The sequence below is a fragment of the Rissa tridactyla genome, chromosome 12 (genome assembly GCF_028500815.1).
Source record: "Rissa tridactyla isolate bRisTri1 chromosome 12, bRisTri1.patW.cur.20221130, whole genome shotgun sequence".
NCBI lineage: Eukaryota > Metazoa > Chordata > Aves > Charadriiformes > Laridae > Rissa > Rissa tridactyla.
This window is the reverse complement of record NC_071477.1, coordinates 17,441,305-17,461,475: the sequence shown is the minus strand read 5'-3', so window position 1 is coordinate 17,461,475 and position 20,171 is coordinate 17,441,305. Positions and strand designations below refer to the sequence as shown.

Below are 20,171 nucleotides of genomic sequence, written 5' to 3'. Positions count from 1 at the left end.
TTCCCTTGGCCAGGGAAGGGGGCTTCCCCTGGAGGAGTTGCGTTACCAGACATGGTCTTTTCCTACAATCTGCCTTAACAGGCGTTACAAGGTGCTCAAAGCTTCCCGGGGAGAACAGGGGATGGCTCCCTGCGCCTCCCGCTGTGGTACTGCCTACAGCCAAACTAGGAAACGCTTAGTGCTGCCGTCGCCTCCTATTTGCCTTTTATAACAAAGCTTATGTTTGCTCCTCCTTTGTTCCTGCGTAAGGATAGGACAGCGTAGCCGCAGCAGCACCCGGGCGCGTGCCTATACAGCCCTTACCTGGTAAAGTGCTGTTTCCCCAGCTTTTAAAGGAGAAACATGAATCTGCCACTAGAAGCCTGCTCTCTGCTGTCACGCAGCTCAGTAACCTGAGAGAAACCGCCGGCGACAGCCCTGTCGGGCAGCACGGCTACTCGGGAACAGCTGCAGTTTTACACCAGCTGGCACCAGTGGATTAATACTAGCAACTAAAAAAATAAGGTCAAACAAAACTAGAGAGCAGCTTTGCTTGGCTTTCTCCAGCTGTGGCGTGTACTCCCAGGACACTCTCCAGTAGGCTATTCCTAGCTCCTCCCCACATTTGCCCTTGCACGACCTCGTTGCCCAGTCCATGCCTTCCCGGATTGCTGGACAGCCTCTTGCAACGCTGCAGCCGGAGCTGCACGCACCCTCAACAGCGGCATCGGAGGCCAGGCCATCACCACCTCCTGTCCCAGAGCACAGGCAGCACCCAAGCCCAGCCCACTGTCACCCCCCCGGGGTGGAACTTCAGTCCAACACAGCTTTTACTAGCCAGCGGTTAAAAATGACGGGGAAGCGGGAAAGGGGTGCGAATGGCCGTCAACTTGGGCAGGCTTCCCCACAGAAACCAGCCTAAAAGCCAACATAAATCACTGCCACATCCCCACAATTTACAACCCTTTGTGAGCAAATGGGGGCGGAGGCGGGCAGGGGGGATGTCATCTCCGGAATGAATCTGCTGCAGGCCTGAGAAAGGACGAGAGCTGCCCCCTGCCCGGGCCCGTACAGCAACCCCGGCTGCAGAACACAGAGGGGTCAAAGCAGCAGGAACCAGCGCCCGCATTTTCTCCTGGAGGAGTCCCGTTCCTAACATCCACCACTCCAAAGCCGCCGTCGCCCACCCCCAGTCCAACACAGACTGCTTCGCTCACAGCAGGAGAGCAGAGAAATAAAGATTCATGAAGGCCTTTTTAAGAGAATTTTATTTGAGTGGTTCTTACAAAGATTGTTGCAATATGAAAGTCTTTGATAGAAATATCAAGCTGTCTTGTCAAACACACTGAAGTAACCCAAAAATATATTTCAGAGCTCACAGAGCTTAAAAAGAGCAAAGATTATATGCAACCAGAACAAAACACGTTTCTGTATTTCCTCCCGATTTTCAGACTCGGCTGAAATCCTTCAACTGTGCCACACTGCGTACATAGAAACCTATCCGGAAATGCAGAGATCGTTTTGTTTGGAAACTTAGACACACCTCACACAGTATTTACAAAGAAACTTTTACAGATACATTAATCAAAAGTTACCATCAAGAAATAAAACCCTTCAATCTTTCTATTCTTACCAATTATTCAGCACAAAGCAAGCTGAGTGGCCGTCTAGTCATCTTTCAGTAGCCTGTTGAGTTTTCCATTTATACAAAACACTAAATATGTCCCTTCATAAAGTCTATCTCTGATCTCAACCTTTCACAGATCACCTACATTTAGTGAAATGTAAGATGCAATCGCTGCATTAAAAGAAAGGCTCGTGAAACATTAAAAATGTCTTTATGTCCCATCTGCCTTTTACAGAGAACTTGTTTTCTATGAGCTACTTCTCAGTTCCTACAGATCACCTTAGTAAATGTACAAGAATTACAAGGCAGAACAAGAAGTCAACAGCTTTGTATACAGTGGAAATGCTAGTTAGGGAGAATGAACACACTGCATTTCTGCTTACTTCATTTTATTTTTAAAGGTAGCAGGAAGTGTACACAAAATGACATTAAGTCCTTTCCTTTAGTTTTATCTAAATAAAAGATAACTCAATCTTCCTCCAAAAAATAACTATGTACAAAACTGACTAAATCCATCTTCATCGTCGAACAGGAACCAGTAGCTGGGTTGCAGTCATAGAATCTGGGAAAAGGCTATGGTACGTTGGAAGAGGTACATACGCTGCTGTAATCATTTTACCTAATCAGAAGATTTAGAAAAAAAAAAATAAAATCAGTACTTGGTCATTTCTGCAATTTATGAATAAATGCAGGTCTCCACACAAAATCCACTCACCTGCGAACCACCGCCCGTGCAACGCATTTACAGCTGCAATGGCAGCAGCAATTGAAGGACATTTGACGTACACGTTGCCCTGTAATACACAAGCGTTACAGTCCGTGAGAAGCCTGAGAAACGTCCATCGTCACAAGACAGCTCCTCGGCGCGGCCGGGACTGAGGCAAACCTGCCTCGCTGTGTTCCTGCTGGTACCAACCAGTAACGCAGAACGAGCACGAGCGAAACGCAGTGGACAGCTTTTTAGGGACGTGCATGACCGTACTGTCACAGTTATATCTTAGCACAAAACTTTTCTAAATAGGATTCTGCAAAACAGACCAAATGTGAGCTTGATTTGAAATCAACAAGTAACAGATTTCTTACTTGCAAGTGATAACCCTTCAAATTAGTTACCTAATGGCTGCCAATGACAAAGCTCACGTGAGACAACGGCGCAGGGAGTTCAGCCGCGCCTGCTGCAGGCTACCCCATCAACGTCGGCAAATCACCAACTTTAACCACAAATGCTGAACTAGGTACGCCAGGGCAGTCTGCTGTCCAAAGGGATGAAGCATCCCCATCGCCAGGGGCAGGAAGGACGTCCAGCACTTTCAGATGACTGGTACCATGAAAATTCTCCTACGTGAACTTCAGCAATTGTCTGTGTCTGTCTTCACTTGAGCAAGGACTGAGAAGGGGAAAACCCCACCACGGGAGGGCAGGGAGAGCCTAAGATGATCTCTAGCATGAATGACAGACTAGTCTTTAACTTTGCTGGAGATACCTCAAGTTTTCTACCTGCAAATTAAGCACTAAACCAGCCTAATCTAGAGTACTGCAACGTTCACATTCAACCGCTGCAAGACATACGGACACCCACAGTGACGTGTATGCATTTTTCTGGCTGCCTGCTTAAAAATAGAATACCACCAGTAATTCCCGAACCAGATCAGATTCTAGCAGAAAGAGGTTGCACAGGCAAAGAACATATTCGGAAGCAGAACCCAGCCTTCCCTTCAGCAGCCTTTGCCAGCCTCTACTGACTCTTCCCACTGTGATTTGGCTCATTCCTCAGGGGAAGACTTGAAGTCAGGGGCTGAAGGTCACAGCACTGAGCAATTAACACACACAGTTCTGTTCCCAGCCTGCCCCGGCACAGGCACCCGAGCTGCTTGTCCTGAAATGAGATACAGCCACGTAAAGCTTTGGTTTTCCTTAACGCATCACAGTGCGGCCTGCTGCGGTACACGAGACCATGCGTTCAGTTGGGACTTTTCACCCACAACAAATCCCATCTTCATGGCTGACTGCCGACAGCCCGTAGCCTGGGAGGTCTGGCTCTCTGGGAAAAAGCCCTAAAAAGACAGGGGATGAAACCACTCAGAAGATAACGTGACCAGAATCTAAGCCTGCAAAACAGAACAGCACAGTGGGAACTTAGGGTCAAATGCAGGATTTTTAAGTATCAGTGGGTATTTTCTACTTGGGTCATCGCTGTGCTACCGTGACAAAATGGATTTCATGTAACCGACAGCTAACGCGTGATACAGTAGCTGTAGGTCTTTTTCTTTTAAATCCACTTGCTAAAGTGAACCAGATTTGCAGCTCTATATCCTCGGACTCTACATGAGGTATGTTGAGGGCTGTTGCATTTTTTGGGGTTTGGAGGTGGCAGTGGTGGTTTTTTGGGCGTCTGTGTTGGGTTTTTTTTGGTGGTGGTGGTGGTTTTTATCCATCTGTTGAAGGACACTGTTTTCTCTACAACAGTAATAGTGTAATATACTGTGGGAGAGGTTTCTACCTTCCAGTAGTCCAACACAGCAGCGATGCTGAAGATGACAAAATGGTGTGTTGTTTATGTACTAGACTGCAGTTCATCGCTAATCTAACGTCTCAGTAATCCATGCGAAAGGGTTTCAGGTGACAAGAGTCTTCTGTAGAAGCAGCACAGTGATAACAAAGGTTTGCGAGTGCGTTACCAGGGCAGAACAATCCCATCTAGGCAATACTGACACGAACGGCAGTGCACTATTTGCGATGGAATGGAACACACCAGGACCCTTCCAGGGGCTGATGCTTAGAAATTAATCCGACTATGACAGCGTTTGAGAACCGCACTTTATTTGGGCTGTGAATTCTATATAAAAGGGGTTCAAGAAGGCCACCTTATCTTTGCAGACCTTCCGCAGTTTATATTCCAAGAGCTACAATACAGGGGAAGAGATAACCAGTCTGGGGATCGCGTAAACAAAGCTAACGTAGAAGAAACACGTATTAGCCTTTTTAACATTCAGGCTGAGCCCCTCGAACAGGCACTAACCTCTCGTTAAGTCTGCATCAGTAGCCCTTTTTCTCCTCCCTGTTACAGCTCTACGCGCTCCTCCTCCCACTGCAAGACTTTAACATCACTAGTGAACACAAGCGTTTCCAAGCATGGATCAGGCACACATTTCACTGCACATCTCGAGTCTGCTGGAGCAGGGCGTCCTTTGTGCTAAAGCCCGTATTCTCTAGAAACGGAGGAAACCAGAAGTCCCTGGCTTTTGGGAAATGCACAGCTTGACAGAAAAGCCCAATGCCAGAATTGAAGAGGTCACTACTCCTCAGCCTGTACTTCCACAGTAACTTCGGCTGTGGAAATCCGTGAGAGCAGACTGCAGCACCACAGAACTGCTCTCATACCCGCACTGGAGTCACACGCAATGACTGAGAACAGGAGGGAACCACATACATTCTGCAAAAACTGCAAAGTAACTTCAAGAAATTTAGATTCAGTTTAGGAAAAATTCAGCGTGTCATTGGAACCAGGCATACCTGAGCTGAGTTTTTGTCTACGTAGATGTGGATAACTCCTCCGTGTTTGTTACATTCTTCAATCACATCATCTTTAATTTCAGTATCCCAGCCAGCTTCTTCTTCACTGTAGGGGGTGGAGGAAGAACAGGACAGAGATGGAACTGTTATCACTCAGACAAAATCCATCCCGAAACCCATCAAAAAAAACCTCTGCAACATACTGATTCCTTTCTCAGATGTTGAAGCCACCAACAAATGCCAAACAGAAACAGATAACGATAAATCACTTACGTCTGAGGATTAAACATGTTGGAAAGCTGGAAGCACTGTGTTGCAAGTGGTTGTACAGAAGCAGCTGCAGCCAGAACTGTTGTAATGGAAAAAAAAAAAAAACCAGTAACAAATCTAAGAACCCGCTATGCATGCCTCCAATTTAAATTACTATTTTCTATCTATTCTTTAAAATCCCAAAATTCATCAATAACAGCAGCAGTTCTAACTGAGCAGAAAACTGAAGACAGGAACGCCAAACTTGTAACTAGACACTATCTGTGACAGAGAAATGTTAAATGGATCAATATAGAAAATGGCACAGATGAATTACAGTTGAAGCTGAAAAGCGAGGAGATATCCTTGTACACTGCTTTTGTCAGCCTTTCAATCGGAACATTTAAACACAGATACGTGCACCTTCACATGCGTCTAAAAATTCTGTCTGAGTTGTATGCCAGCAGCACCTTGAATTTTTTTCCTCCTCGCAGAAGCCAAGCAGCAGCTCCGGACGGAGCGGCACCACCCCATCTGACTTCACAGGAAGTGACAGACGTCTTTGAGAATTCTCAAAATGTACTTTAAGTATGCTGAATTATCCTTCCAAAAAATGTATCTGTACTTTTGTCCCTTGGAAAAGCATAACGTAGGAAATAAATTTGACAACTCAAATATTTTAACTGTAGGATAGATCTATACTGTTTCCCAGTAACTATGAAATTGTTACTTGTCATTTACTGTTGCTCATCAGCACAGTGTATCTTATTAAAGACAAGCACTGTCCTATGGGCCCTTTCCCTAGGCTGTACGCTTCTGTTAATTCAGCTGAAGTAACAGCCGCCTTCTCTCTACGTATGCAGACATTCAGAGGTTACGCAGTCAGAATAAAACTATGACTAATCCAGGGACAGTAATCCCAAATTACTGTCCCCGGAAATGACCCTTCTAGTCCCTACCTCTAAGGCAGGAAAAAAAACCCACACCCACGCACACCTAAACCCACGTGCAAAACCACGAACCCACACGTTTCCTAGGACTGACGTATGGCTAGGGAACGTTACCAACGCCGAGGAAACGCTACAAAGAAAAGGCAAAGTGCTTAACATACATTTTGTTATTTTCAGTCAATAATAATCAATACATAGCGTGATTCCTACAGACACTAAATACAATGTAATTTCTCAGGCCGCTGGCAAACTCTACACCAGAAGCGCTTCACTTATGGACATCTGCAACGAAACCTACTGGTGACAAGTTGTATCAAATGCTGGTTTACCTTCATTCTGCTGAGATAGTCTCGTTTGCAAATCTAAAGAAAAATATATAGAAGTTAATTAGTACGCTTGCTAGCATTACTGTATCACTACCTGCCCGCCAGGTTGTTTAGCTTGCATTTAAGTGCTTAAGAGCTTGTTTTTAAGAGTACCTCAACCCGCTCCCACTGTTCCTCTCTATTTGTGCGTAGCTTCACTAATTTCACCTTCTCAGCTGGAATATTCTGTACATCACAGAGATTCCATGACCACAAAGGAAAGCATATTTCAAAGAGAAACAATACCTTAAACAGAAAGACACGACCCTGTCCTTTACATCAACATATCGTTTCCACCTGGCCTTTGCTGTGCTTGAACTCTTTGAAAGATGTATTTTGTTCCATGAGAAAATAACAACAGCAAATCTTGCAGGCATTACAAGTTTGGCATCTTTACTAACAGAAAGCATTTAAGCACAGTTACCCAAACGTGGCATTCTGAAAGCAGTTATCGAATTCAATTTCAAGGAGAGTAAGGTGATATTTTACCTGTTATCTTTTCATATAAGTGTCATAATGACAAGTTACTCTGGTATTTTTCAAATTCAAAACATTTTCAAGTGTTCAGAACATTTTAATTTGCCAAGAAAACACTAATTACTTGTTTAATAACGTACGTCTCTCCCAATTTGAAGTAATGGAACAGACAAATGCAGACTTTCTAACCATTTCCAAGTATATGACTCCAAAGCTCAACATCTTTAAACCAACAGAAAACTTCAGAAGACACAAAATGTAAGTATAGGCCTCTTCATTTACGTTCCAATTTAATTCACACAAATACAAGGAGTCCTAATACTGAAGTTAACCACCACCATCATTCACTTGTTTAGAAAGCAGTGAAGTGAGGGACCCCAAGCAAGCTTCCAAACTTACTTGGAAATACCTGCTGTTATCAGGTATTAACATACTTTTCCCCCTTTCTAATAAAATCTCCTCCACAACACCGGGGGACCAACAGGAGTGATTTTTTTTTTTTTTTTTTTGCTCGAAGTATTAGGCATTGAGAGGCCCAAAGACAAGTACTCCTCAAGTGACTTCCATAGAAGAACACATACTGGGAACCATATTGAAAAATAAGAGATGGAAGGAGCAAGCTCTGAAGGTTGAGCTGTAACAAGAACTGGCCACATGTAGCTTGTTTTCTACCTGCACCTGAACACAAGGAAATCCCCAACTCCATAGAGCGGGAAGCATCATCATGGGGAAGACTGTCTCAGCCTGTACTCTCTGGCGAAACCGTATGGGTTTGGCCAAATCTGTAACTAAATACCTAGTTAATCACTGCCCAAACATTTTGTAAAGAGATGTGTTTAAAAAAAATAATAAACCCCCAAATCTCCTAAGTCACTCTAGTTACATGAGGACAGAGACTTCTCCCTCTGCAATTCTGACACAATTGCACACAGCTGAACTCACACACGGGGCTCTGCAGCCAAATGCTCCTGGCCACCTGCGCACGTGGCAAACACAGATCTCCAGTTCAAATTCTGTCTGGGACCAAGAGTCACATCTCTTCTAAACATACAAAGATCAGCTAACGGTATCTTGTGGCAACAAGTTTCACAGACTAATTATATACCACCTCTGAAACATAACCCCTCTGTCCATCCAATCTTTCATCAACCAACTGAATTTTCTTGTTGCTCCTAATTGAAGGATGGTCCTCTCCTCTCACTTCGAAATTCACTCAGAAATTTATTGTCACTCCTCAGTGCCAACTTTTCTTCCCTACATGCAGTTTTAAATAGTACGTGGAAACTAAAATTAATACATCTGTCAAGTTAAGATCAAAGTAACTTTTTCGGTATGTTCTGTATATATTATCTGCAGGAGTAGCAAGTTTAGCATGACTAAGACAAAACAGAAATAAATATATAATAATTATAATAATATGCAATATATTACTATATATTAATTATACATAATTATTATAGTTAATATATCATATCAACACATTTTGTGTCTCAAACCAGAATGAAGTTCAATGTTTATTTTGAAACACAGCTAACTAAATAAACAAAAGCCTGCCAAGTATTCCCCAGTTTTCTAATTACTTGCAACAGAAAAGCAGATCAAAGAGAGCTCCCGGATGGTAACACCTATTTCTCCCTCTATTGCAGCATACAATCTCAATCTTTTGCATAAACAGAGAGTTCGTTCCCAAAAGTAAGGAATGTTTTGTCCCACAAAACATTAGAACAATGTTCTGTAGCCTCACGCATATTTTAAGTTTCAGATTTTCAGACAGGATTTACCAGAAAGAGAAAGTACACAACTAGAACTGCTTTGCTTCAATTCTTTTTCCTGATGGAATCTTCTCCATAGGAATAACATGTAAGTTCTCAGGTTTCCCATAGAACTAATTCTTTAGCTTCCCTATTTTAGTTTGATTCAACCCATTTTGAACATGGGTAACCAGAACTGTTCACGAACATGTATGCAGCATCTCGGATGCTCAAGTATGCTACCTCTAGGAACTCAGCTGCCCTTTCAGAAATGCATCGCACTGACAGTTCATATTTAGTCGTGGATAAACTGGAGCATTTACATATTTTTCTCCTTTGGCCACCTTTCACTGCTAAACTCCCAGGCTAACTAGAATTTGTTTCAATCCTGACCAGGTGAACAATTATAACACCCCAAGAGTCCCTTATTGACAGCACCTCACTCCTGCTCTTGTCCATTGTTATTCATGAAAATATTAAACAAGATCAGCCCAACACCTGAACAACAGCTTCAACAACAGCCTCTAACCTTTCCAGCTTTCACCTGAGAAGAAATACCTCTTTCTTTGAGCCAGCTTCTTTACCCATCTTGTACTACCCACTTCTTGAGTTTAGTAACTTTCAAACGACACAAGTCAAAAGTTCAGAGAGAAGACTTCTACTACTGCTCCTCTGTCCAGGAAAGTCAGTTTTATCACAAGTCATTAGTCTTTAAATGCTGCTTCTCCAAAAGTATGCTATTTAATAATATTCTCCAGTTTACCCTTCAGTATGACTTCCAAAGGAGAGAAGTGAAGTCAGAGAAACAGGACTGGAAACCAGCCAGATCACGTTGTTCTTCCTTTTGAGACATCTTGGGAGTATTTTTTCATTCAACCTCAGCCCCGATTCCTTTTCATTCCCTTCAGGAGTTGGTAAATCTTCACCTATGCTTTCTTGTCTTTTACAAGGTCTAACTCAATCTTACCATTGGCAGGTAATTCTCATTTTACCTATTTCTCAAACTGGAAGTGTTGTTTTATCATCAGTCCTTTTTTTATTCTTCACAGGCTCTGTGCTTATTCCTTACTTCTTTTGAGGCCGTTAATCACCCAGTTCAGCGCAGAGCCTGTTTTTAACAGGACTGTTCCTTCTTTCTGTGCAATACAGATCCAATATAGCATTAGCCATCGGAACTGAAGAACTTTTTACATCCTGCCTGTTCAAACACCCAAGCTGCTTAGACCCGATGACTTTATTGCCTTATTTCTTCAACCACCACTTTTGAAATCAGAAGCCTTAGTTACAGACCTGTTTTATCCTTCCATTTAAACTTGAGCAACTCATGATCCCTCAAGTCAATGGTCATTTCTATTCTCATCCATAACATCTTCATTACTTACCAAATTGAGTTTAAAATAGCATCCCCTCTTCATGACTCAGTGAGTGTTTGATGAAGAAATTTGTCGGATACCACATCCAGGAATATCTGGGCCCCACCATTATTACTAGCAATTCTTCTCCAATCTGTATCAGGGAAGTTAAAGTCTCCCATAATGACATAATTCCTGGTAGTAATTTTCTCTAGCAAGAGTAAAGAGACCTTTAATCCATAACCAAATCTCACTTTGGGGATAGCTCATGACTATGGTAGTAAAAAGCTTTATCTTTTTCCAAAGTTACTTAAGTTGCACACGTCTGCATTATTCCTTTGTACAACACAAGCGGAATAAACAATGCTATTCCTACCACTTCTATTTCTACAGTTACTAAACATGCACATTCTTCAAAAAGCTGTATTCAGCCTTATCATTTATTCCTCCACAGACATGTTTCCTCATACTGATTCCATGCTATCCTGTTCAGCTGTATCAAACATTTTTTGCCATATTCCTGATTTGTGCAATTTGGATTTCTTTGGCTTGTCTGTTTCAAATACAGGGGTGGGAAAGGATTGGGGTTTTTTTTCAAATATATTTCTCTCATTTCTCATTGACTACACCTGTTTCCAAGCAAGCTGTCATACCACTTTATCACCTACGTTAAAGGTGATCTAATTTTAGTATTGTTTGCCTTTCCTTCTCTTTCTGGACTACAGAGGCTTTTTCCTTACCACTGTGTCTTTTTCATCTTTTTCTTCTCATATTGAGGAAAAAACACCTTATTCCACAACCCACATTTTTCTTTCACTAGCAAGTTCCTTTCCCTTACAAGTGTATATCTATAGGCAGACCCTATTATATTCTTCTAGCAACTGTCCCCTGTTTCATGTGTATGCTCTTTTCAGAGCCGCACCTGAACTTCAGTAACATGATTCAGGTGTATTTTAAGTCTGAATCACTTCTGTCCCAAACCCTGCTGGGAAACAAAACAATGCCACCTATTCTTTGTTGTTTTCCTGACACTTCTCACACATTCCAACATCTAGTTATTTGCGACATTCGAGTCTTTTCTACTACTATGACAGTTTCATGCCCTTTGTTCTTGTATTAAGAAAAAATAACATGAAGAAATTCCACTCTCTAAATTCCTGATCTCCTGCAGGAGGTTACTCATTGCTCTAGTTCTGAAGCCCTCTTGAACAGTTTGTTGTTTAGGCCAGCTATGAACTAGCAGCAGCAATTGTATCCTCAGCCTCATTCCCTCTCACAACAAAATGAAGTCTCAGTAACACTTCCAGCATACCCACTTGCAGAACACACGAACTATAGCCAATTCCAAGCAACGCACAAATTCCCCCACGTGTCCTCCTTCACCAGGACATACACTGTATAGACCTAACATTACCACAGTCTTAGCTGCCATGTCCCCCATAAAGTCCTAATAACCTTCTTGGCAGTTTTTTTTGGAAGGCTCAATCCCCTTCTAGTTATGAGCCTGTCATTTTAACAGCCAACATTGACACGGCAGTAGAACATGCAAGTCCCCATTAGTACCGGGAATAGTAAAGACGAAGGCTTAGCATGAATTAAGTGAACTACAACAAATTTGCCAAAAAAAAAAAAAAATACAAAGTGAACCACGCCCATCAAAGCTGTCATATACTGTCACTATTTGCTCATGGGTTTGCAAAGTTTTACAGTTTGTAAAACATGCTGCAATCCCTTTGTTCTCATTTTAAAAGATCACGAAATGTAGATAAGTACCTCTTCTCAAAATTATAAAGCATAAATTATTTTTGAAAAATAAATAGGTTATCGTTTCTTACCTGCCACAGCTCCAAATGCCAAAGATCCACTCATCTGAAGAGCCTGCTGTGCAGCTGGGGGAATCTGCAAACCAGTACCTAAAACAGAATATTAACGTACCTTGTAGCAAGCACTTTTCACAGTAACAAAAGTATCAGAAACCGTACTGGTGTCGAAAGCTTAAGAATACCACTCCACGCGTTTAGCATAATATTCTGTGGAGTGCATCAATTCAAATTCTGTGAACTTCTGTATTTTCACACATTTCCTATTAACCATCACACATACCTTCTGCAAGTCTTGCCATCAACTGAAGGCGACCAGTTGTTCCCAAGTCAATTCCAGTCCGTTCCAACTCATCACTGTCCAAAAACGAGCTAGCACTGGAAGCATCAGTGCGCTCAGTTACATGTCCCACTTTCATTGGCCTACCAGCCAGCTCAAATCCATTGAGTTGTTCCAACGCCTTTTTGGCACACTCAGAGTCTGAGAACTGTAGATTAGGAAAATACAAATTCAGTACTACTGCCTACGGGATTCAGCAACGCTTTTACTATACGTAATATCCAGTTACATAAACATGAGAAACACTAAATTTAAGATAACAGTAGCTACAAGCTAACTTAAATGTGGTCTGTATTTTCCATTTAAACTGAGTGCACACGAGTCTGGATACTTCTCATAGGTAAATATATATTTAAATATATTATTGTTGAAACTAGAGCATCTAGATATTTCAGATCAACGGAAGTCATGGCTTTGGTTCTCTTTCAACACTTCCCAAGAATGACAGTCACTTCCTTTGTAACCCTGTAACCGCCTCGCATTTACTAATAGATGTTCTGCTTTATGCTGTGTAACATCAAATTAAATATATAAATATTTCGTCAGTGTTAGAACCATCAAATATTAGCTATATAGTTAGTTTGGTTTCCTTTGTTTCCAAATGCCACAGGCCCCAGCCAAGAAGTTTTTTTCCCCCCATGACAGATTGCCAGGTCGGTCAAGAAACCCAAGTTCACACAGTTATGTATCTGAGGGTAAAAAGGAAACATGTTTTCAAGTGAAGGTTTTAACCTCTAAAATTTTATGTTCCCTAAAAAGCTCAAATTCAATCACTTTCACAGCATCATGAAAATTCCAGTCTGTACTAGTATCTTTGCCTGCAGAACACAGCGCTGCTTTACCAGGTACTGACCACAAAGTATACTGTTCCATTCTAAACGCGGGCGCTGTTCAGCCACCATACCCACAGAGAACTGGCAGAAACAAAGAAAAAGGCCATTGTGGCACATCCTGCAACATGACATTTCTAGACTTAAGATTGCCAAGTAAGCTGTACTACTACACGGGAAGGTTCCAATCAGAAATTGTCTAAGTACTCTGGCAACTGCAGTCATACCGTAATAAATCCATATCCTTTTGAGCGTCCAGTTTCACTATCCATCATCAGCTGAATGCTTTCAATCTAAAAATAAGAATACAGCTATTGATTAGACATTTTGGAATAAACCACGAGATATCAAAACAAAACCAGAATACAGTCCTGCCAAATATAAATACATGAACGTGAAACCACTTTTATTTCTTTTTTAATTGGTTCCTCATTCCTTCCTCAACTCAATACTAGTGCACCTGCAGCTACATGCGTACTTTGATACTAAAACAGAAGCAAGTAAACATAATGGTGATCTACAATTTATACTTTTGAGTCCAGCTACAGGCAGAGGCTTGGTCCTGATGCGACATTCTAGCAGACAATGAGCATGCGGACATCATCAAATCCAAACTGAAACGCTACAGTCACAGCATCTCATATGCTGAGAAACTCCATTTTACAGAGTAAGAAAAGTAGTTTGCATTACTTTGACCAGGGCCTTTAAAGAAGATGCGTATTTTAAATAATTACTGGCATCTATGAGCCATAAAATAGTGTCAGCAACACAGAAGTAAGAGGAAGAACTGAGTTTAAGACTGGAGTATATGGAATCAGAAGGAAAAACCTTCGCAGCTCTACATGTAAGCCTCCTGAACTACATCAATCCTACTCCTAGATCTTGAGAGAAAACAAAACAAAACCAGCTGTGTGGATTAAAATTTAATAAATTGCTGCAATTTTCCAGGCTTTTCCACAACAGAATTACAGGGATACACGTACTGAATCTGAATAAAGCATCTGAAAAGCACTGTTACAGTATGTAGGAGGCAGGTTAATGTCCAAAGATAGTATAACAAGTTTTCTCTCCATTAAGCAGCATATTAAGTATATTACTTTTTCCCTGTGATACCTTAGTTCGCACAGTAGGGCTAACATTTATTACGACTCCGCCAGAAACCAGATTTGATCTGGTCACTTCCAGAACACTTTCTACAAAAAAATACTACCATGCTGCAAACTGGGGCATAACGATCAGGAGTGAAAAGGGGCCTGTATCAGAGCTGTACAGGACACACCGCTAGCTCATGGTAGTATAGTTCATGGTACTAACGAGCTAAAACTTAAGCAAAAATCCCCACAAACAGATGAAACTACCACATTCACAGTGAACAGAACTCAGAGCTGATTCTGTGCTTTGTACTTTAACACATTCACAATCGTGGGGGGGGAGGGAGTATTTACAAGGTGCAAAAGCAGGATCTAAGGTAAGAATTTTTGGGGTTTTTTTTTGTTTTGTTTTATAATTTTAGGCACCCACATAAGACCTGCCATTCAAAAATCACTGGACAGTATAACAAATCAAGGTTCTCATTTGTTCTCCAATTCTAACTACATATCTAAAGCCTCGTGGATGTACAGGCATAGAAGAGTGAGAAAAAGAAACAAAAGTTTTGCAGGTGTGAAGCTGAATTATTTCCAGAAGCTGTGAGTGCTCTACAACTAATGTAAGTTTTTCAGCTAAACGACCGTAACGCAACACACCGAATTAAAAAACTTACCCTGCCAAATGGCTCAAAAATCCCCCGAAGCATATCTTCAGTTATGTTGAAGTGTAACGATCCCACATAGAGCCTCATAGGACCAGCACTGCCTTTCTGCAGATTATTTGCCATTGCTGCTGCTCTGTTTTTCTCTGCCTAGGAAAAAAAGAAAAACTCCCCTTCTGTAAGAATTTAATAAAAAACCCTAACATAAGCACTATACATCTACCAGATTCGCCAAAAAATACAAGCTGTTTCATCATCTGCATGCTATCCATTGGACTTCAACATAAAATCTATGAAATACGAGAACATGACCAAGTACAGAAACACAGCTTCCCAAAGCCTTCAAACTGAGTAACTTCATGCAGAATTATGTCTTGTATCTAGTAAATTAACATGTTACTTTTTCCATACACCGGACAGCATACATAATATATACTATAATTCTGTAACACTATCACAGTTTCATTACTACTACTTTCTTAACGCTTGTATTTTCAAAACGCATTTGTATCACTTTGAATTGCTTTAATTTGCCCATCAACTATGGGAAACAAGGGTTAATTTCTAATTAGCTTAAATAATCATTCTTGTTAAGGTTTTCCAAATGTTAAATGGTAACCAGATTTTCAAACAGTAAGTTTTCCAGCAAGGTAAGAGAGACACCACTCAACACGAATAAAAATGAGGTTTGCAACTTCTTACCTGTGATGCTTGTACTATGATTGGTACACCCAAGACCCTCTGTCCAGTTAGTCCTATTGCCAGAGGCACTGAACTAACGTCAACAAATTCTACATAAGCAATTCCCTTTGAACGCCTGGAATTTCTATCCGAAATCATTCGCACATCACGAACCTGAAAGGCAAGTATAGAAAAGCTGTTAGAGACAAAGGACGAAAATAATGCAGCCCATTTCTCAGGAAGATATTAATAACCAGACGATTACTCGCCAAGCCAGTGGCTTTGTAATTATGCTGCAAATCTAGAGTAGCATAAAGCTATGTTAACAAACATATCCCAGAGGCAAGCTAGCATTAAAAGCTGCCACTCAGGGTCCAACGTAGTATGCTACAGGAACAGTGGCAATAGAACATTTTCAGCACTGTGATGCTTTAAGCCAGAACCTTAGAGCTCATGGAACAAATACCATTTTTCAAAATTAAAAGTTAAACTAATTTTTAGATTTCACTGTAACTGGTAGACCTATATGCAAAAGACTGAAACTTCTGAAAAATGAAGTTGTCTGAATCAGAACTGCGTTGCGATGTTATGTATGCATCGCATCACAGGCTGAACAATGAGCTCCTGACAAATAATGTTTTCATGTTCAGAGCGTTTAAGAAGTAGTTGGTTGTCATTCATCCCCCTTTCACCTGTATAGGAAGCTCCAGAAAGCCACTTGTTTACAATTCCGCAGACTATCAATCCTGTACTAGGGCAGCTTGAGGAAGTATTCAGACTCATTTTAACCTCCCTATTAATTACCTTTCCTACTGTAGAAAAAAATTCTTCCAGGTCTCTTGGTCGAATTCTTGCAGCCAGCTGCATGCAGAATACTGTTCGAGCATCCCTCTCTTCAGGGGTAAGATTATCAATAGGTTCTCTGGAAAGACAAAAGTTTGGTTAAAGAAAAAAATCAGAATGAAGATAACTCATCTCTGGACAATGCATGAAGCTTTAAATAATCAGTACTTCAAAGTCTGATGGGGAAAAAAATGCCTGCCATATTAAAAAAAGCAGGGTCAAAACCTGAAGAGAATAAATAATAATAATAATTATTATTATTACTACTCCTCCTCCTTTAACATGACGAAACATTCTGTTTCAACTGTAAACATAAAATATCATTGGGAAATTGCATTTTAAGTACAGAAGCCCCAACTGAAAAGAGGTGCAATTTTGATGCTATCCAGAACAGGTAACTAGGAGCGCTAGGGAGAGTTTACAGTCAAGCTAAATTTTCTCAGTAAGAGTTTGCTAATAATTAAGAAAACAAAGCAAGACTGGTTAAATTTAACTGCATTAATTTAGAAAATAATCTCATTAGCAGCTGTCTAAATCCAACTCCCTTAAATGAGAAGCCTAAGAATGCATAAGCTCCTGGATTTTAAAGGTACCTGGCTTCCCTACAAACATCAATACATACTGAATAAGAAAGAAAAAGCATTTGCATAGTACTTTTCCATTCTACATTTAAGATTATTAAGTAAGATTCATCAGAAAAGTTAGCTAATTTAAATCACAATTAACAGGATAAAAGATGGAGAAACACAATCATTGAGAAACACAAAAAGCAAAGCAAGACTCGTTTTGCAGGCTGACGTTATTTACAGTCGAACACTGTCATTGGGGGAGGGAGAGCAACGTATTTTCGCTGCTCTCCTCTCATGGGCTCTCTGAATGAACGCCAGCATTACTTGTCAGTATAAACTGGAGACGAAGTAGTGATGCATTATTTCACCATCGATTTTCCAACTTCAACTGGACAAAAAACCCCACACAAAACAACCCCAAACGTGTAAAAATTCCTACCTAACAGGGCTCTTGTCTTTTCTGAAGGGACTTTTGCTTCTGGAGCGTCGTCTGCTATAAGGAGAGATCAACAAGATTATAAGAAAACCTTCAAATATACCAGTTTGATTTAAACAAGAAACTATTAATGATGCAATTACAAGTAGAGAAAACTCAGAAACCTTAATTTGATGCTGTGAGGCAGACCGATCTTCCCTCTGATGGCACTGTTGAATTTTGGACCAGAACTACAACAAAAGCAAAGACAGACGTTACTCACCAGATTACTGAATTCAAGATTTCCTGTCTGTAACTCACATTATTATATTGCAAGTGCTCACCCACCCTTGCACCTGAACTTGTAAGTTTTTTCCATTAGCAGCACCCACAGCATGCATAAGCTACATGCAGCACTCCAAACTGTAAGGCACAGAATATGCTCCCTCATCAGTTTCATCTGTATCGCAAAATCCCAGAATACGCAGACTCCAAGGAAGAACTGAATCATGAGCCAGCCAGACATGGAATATTTGTATGTGGAAAATTCTGAGCTACAGTTACTGTTGTAATCTTCTTTACATGTTTTTTTTTTTGTCCACATGCATATTCTACCTACTGATCACAGCAAAGCAGTCATGGCCTGTAACCCAGCCTCAGAGTTTTGAGCTGGCAGGACTATTTGCTCAAGTGTAACATTTTAAAACTGAAAGTCTCATGAAATTTAAGGTGCAAGTGCAAACCAAAGTAGCTCCCTGCAGGCATCTGCAAGGGACACATTCATTAATGCGGCCTCAGCCCTAGCTTAAATGCAGCTTCTAGAGTTCTTAATGGACATCAAAACACAGAGCCATTTAAAGCCAGCAGTTAACCTTATATAGATATGTCACCACAGAAGGAATCTAATCTCTTGGCTGAATCTAATTTTAGTTCGCCAGGCTTCGCAGAGGCTGTTAGAACAAATGGCAATTTGCCCATTGCTTCCATGATAAGGACAGTCCTCTTGCTAGTTATTGTGGCACAGGGTAACAGATTGTGATGTGAATAGTAAGATTCATCCTATCACGTTCTCCCTGAACTTGATCTCCTTGTAGATAACAAGGCAAAGAACAACACCTGTTAACGTTCTTCCTGTATATCCACCGAACGGCAGAGACACTGCTGCACAGACTGAATGCTAGGGGGTTTGTCCTTCCATCTGCACAGAATTGATTCTTTCTGCTGTGGCTATAAATTGATGCAAAAATGCCCTGAAACACACTGCAGTCTGAAGACATTAAGTAGTCTTTCACTAAATCATTTAGCCAACCAATTTGACTGATAAACATCTTCTTGCTACCCAGTGGAACAGTAATGCTTAAACACAGCATCCACAACAAGGAGGAGGATGCCCATTTTTAAACATGTCATGATACAGGTGGAAATAGCGGGCCAAGATCCAAAACAGTGCTGGCCAGGTTAAAGCACTGGAAATATGGCCCTGTGAACACTGAAAAAAAGAAAAAAAGAAAGAAAACATTTAGAAACTACTTATTAAGAGAAATAAGACATAAAAACCAGGCACACGTTGAGATGACATCACTACTGATCAACACAGACTTTTTTCTGCCTAGGATCAATTACTCCATTTCCTACTCAAGTTCAGACAAGAGACCGCTCAGAGCGTCCATTCAGGTTCTCCAATGTCTATGACGCATACTGCAAAAAGATGCATCTGGAAATGTTGGTAGTAATTCCAGAGGCTGACTTCTTATCAGAGATGGGATTACCTTGCATCTTCACACCTCCCGATGTAGAACATGATGTTCTCCATTTCAATCCCAATGCAGCAAGATAAACCAATTACAGTGACGCCAGAACATTAACACGCAGACCAACTGAATGATGGTCAATAATAAAGACCACACATTTTTAAGGAAGCAGTGAAAGAAATGTTTTAAGCGTTTGTCTAAATCTAATGAAAAAATACCTGAGAAGATACACAGTAAGTTCTCAAATACATGCACAACTTCCGAGAAAAAAGAAAAACAACAAACACCCACACAACTCCAAAAATCTTTTTCATTTTCACTCTTGACAAATAAGTAGAATATTATTTACACGACTACATGGCAGAAACATTAAAAAAAAACGCAGCAAACTAAGGCCATAACAGACCACTAGAACAGACTGAGCAGAAAGCTACCTGGGGCAAGATGAAGGCCCAAGTTACCTTCTGAAGATCCTTTTTCAATCGTATTCTGTGCGATGTATTTCTTTGGGTTTTCCTAAGATTCGCTTGTAAAGCTGTAGATCTCAGGGGAATTTTCTTCTGGTACTGCCTAAGAACGCTTTGCAATTGTTGCCTGGTTCCTGACATCGCGTACGGAAGCACCGAGTCACAAGCAATTTATCTTTACGTCTAGGGGTAGCCAAAGCACAGCTAGGTACACGTCCTTCCTAAACCTATGTGACGCAATACGGCCCAAGAACAGAAGACAGCCAGTAAACTATCAGCTTTCACCTGATCAGTAATTATCAAAGACTCCAAGAAAAGTCTCAGACAAGGCAAGCTTTAGCTAACAAAGTCCAGGACAATCACAACGAACTTTCGGTCCCCAGGCGATAACCCTGTTTCCCCAGCAGCTTTGCCCAAATTCTTGGTTCCAGAATACCAACAG

General features: G+C 41.0%; 1 protein-coding gene across 15 annotated transcripts in view; it reads right to left on the bottom strand.

The window, feature by feature from the left end:
- Positions 1-1,229: 1,229 nt before the first annotated feature.
- Positions 1,230-20,171, bottom strand: part of RBM39 (RNA binding motif protein 39) — a 31,012-nt gene continuing 12,070 nt past the window's right edge. For 6 of the 15 annotated variants that reach the window (XM_054218688.1, XM_054218694.1, XM_054218695.1 and 3 more), the window contains 13 exons: positions 17,697-17,762; positions 17,536-17,589; positions 16,489-16,606; positions 15,706-15,858; positions 15,016-15,153; positions 13,481-13,546; positions 12,367-12,571; positions 12,099-12,176; positions 6,648-6,680; positions 5,393-5,468; positions 5,120-5,225; positions 2,322-2,400; positions 1,230-2,225 (listed from right to left, as the gene is read on the bottom strand). In XM_054218688.1, coding sequence (XP_054074663.1) covers positions 2,125-2,225; positions 2,322-2,400; positions 5,120-5,225; positions 5,393-5,468; positions 6,648-6,680; positions 12,099-12,176; positions 12,367-12,571; positions 13,481-13,546; positions 15,016-15,153; positions 15,706-15,858; positions 16,489-16,606; positions 17,536-17,589; positions 17,697-17,762 — 1,273 coding nt within the window. In that variant the 3' untranslated portion in view covers positions 1,230-2,124. The other 9 variants (XM_054218689.1, XR_008469038.1, XM_054218690.1 and 6 more) reach the window with 9 other exon arrangements.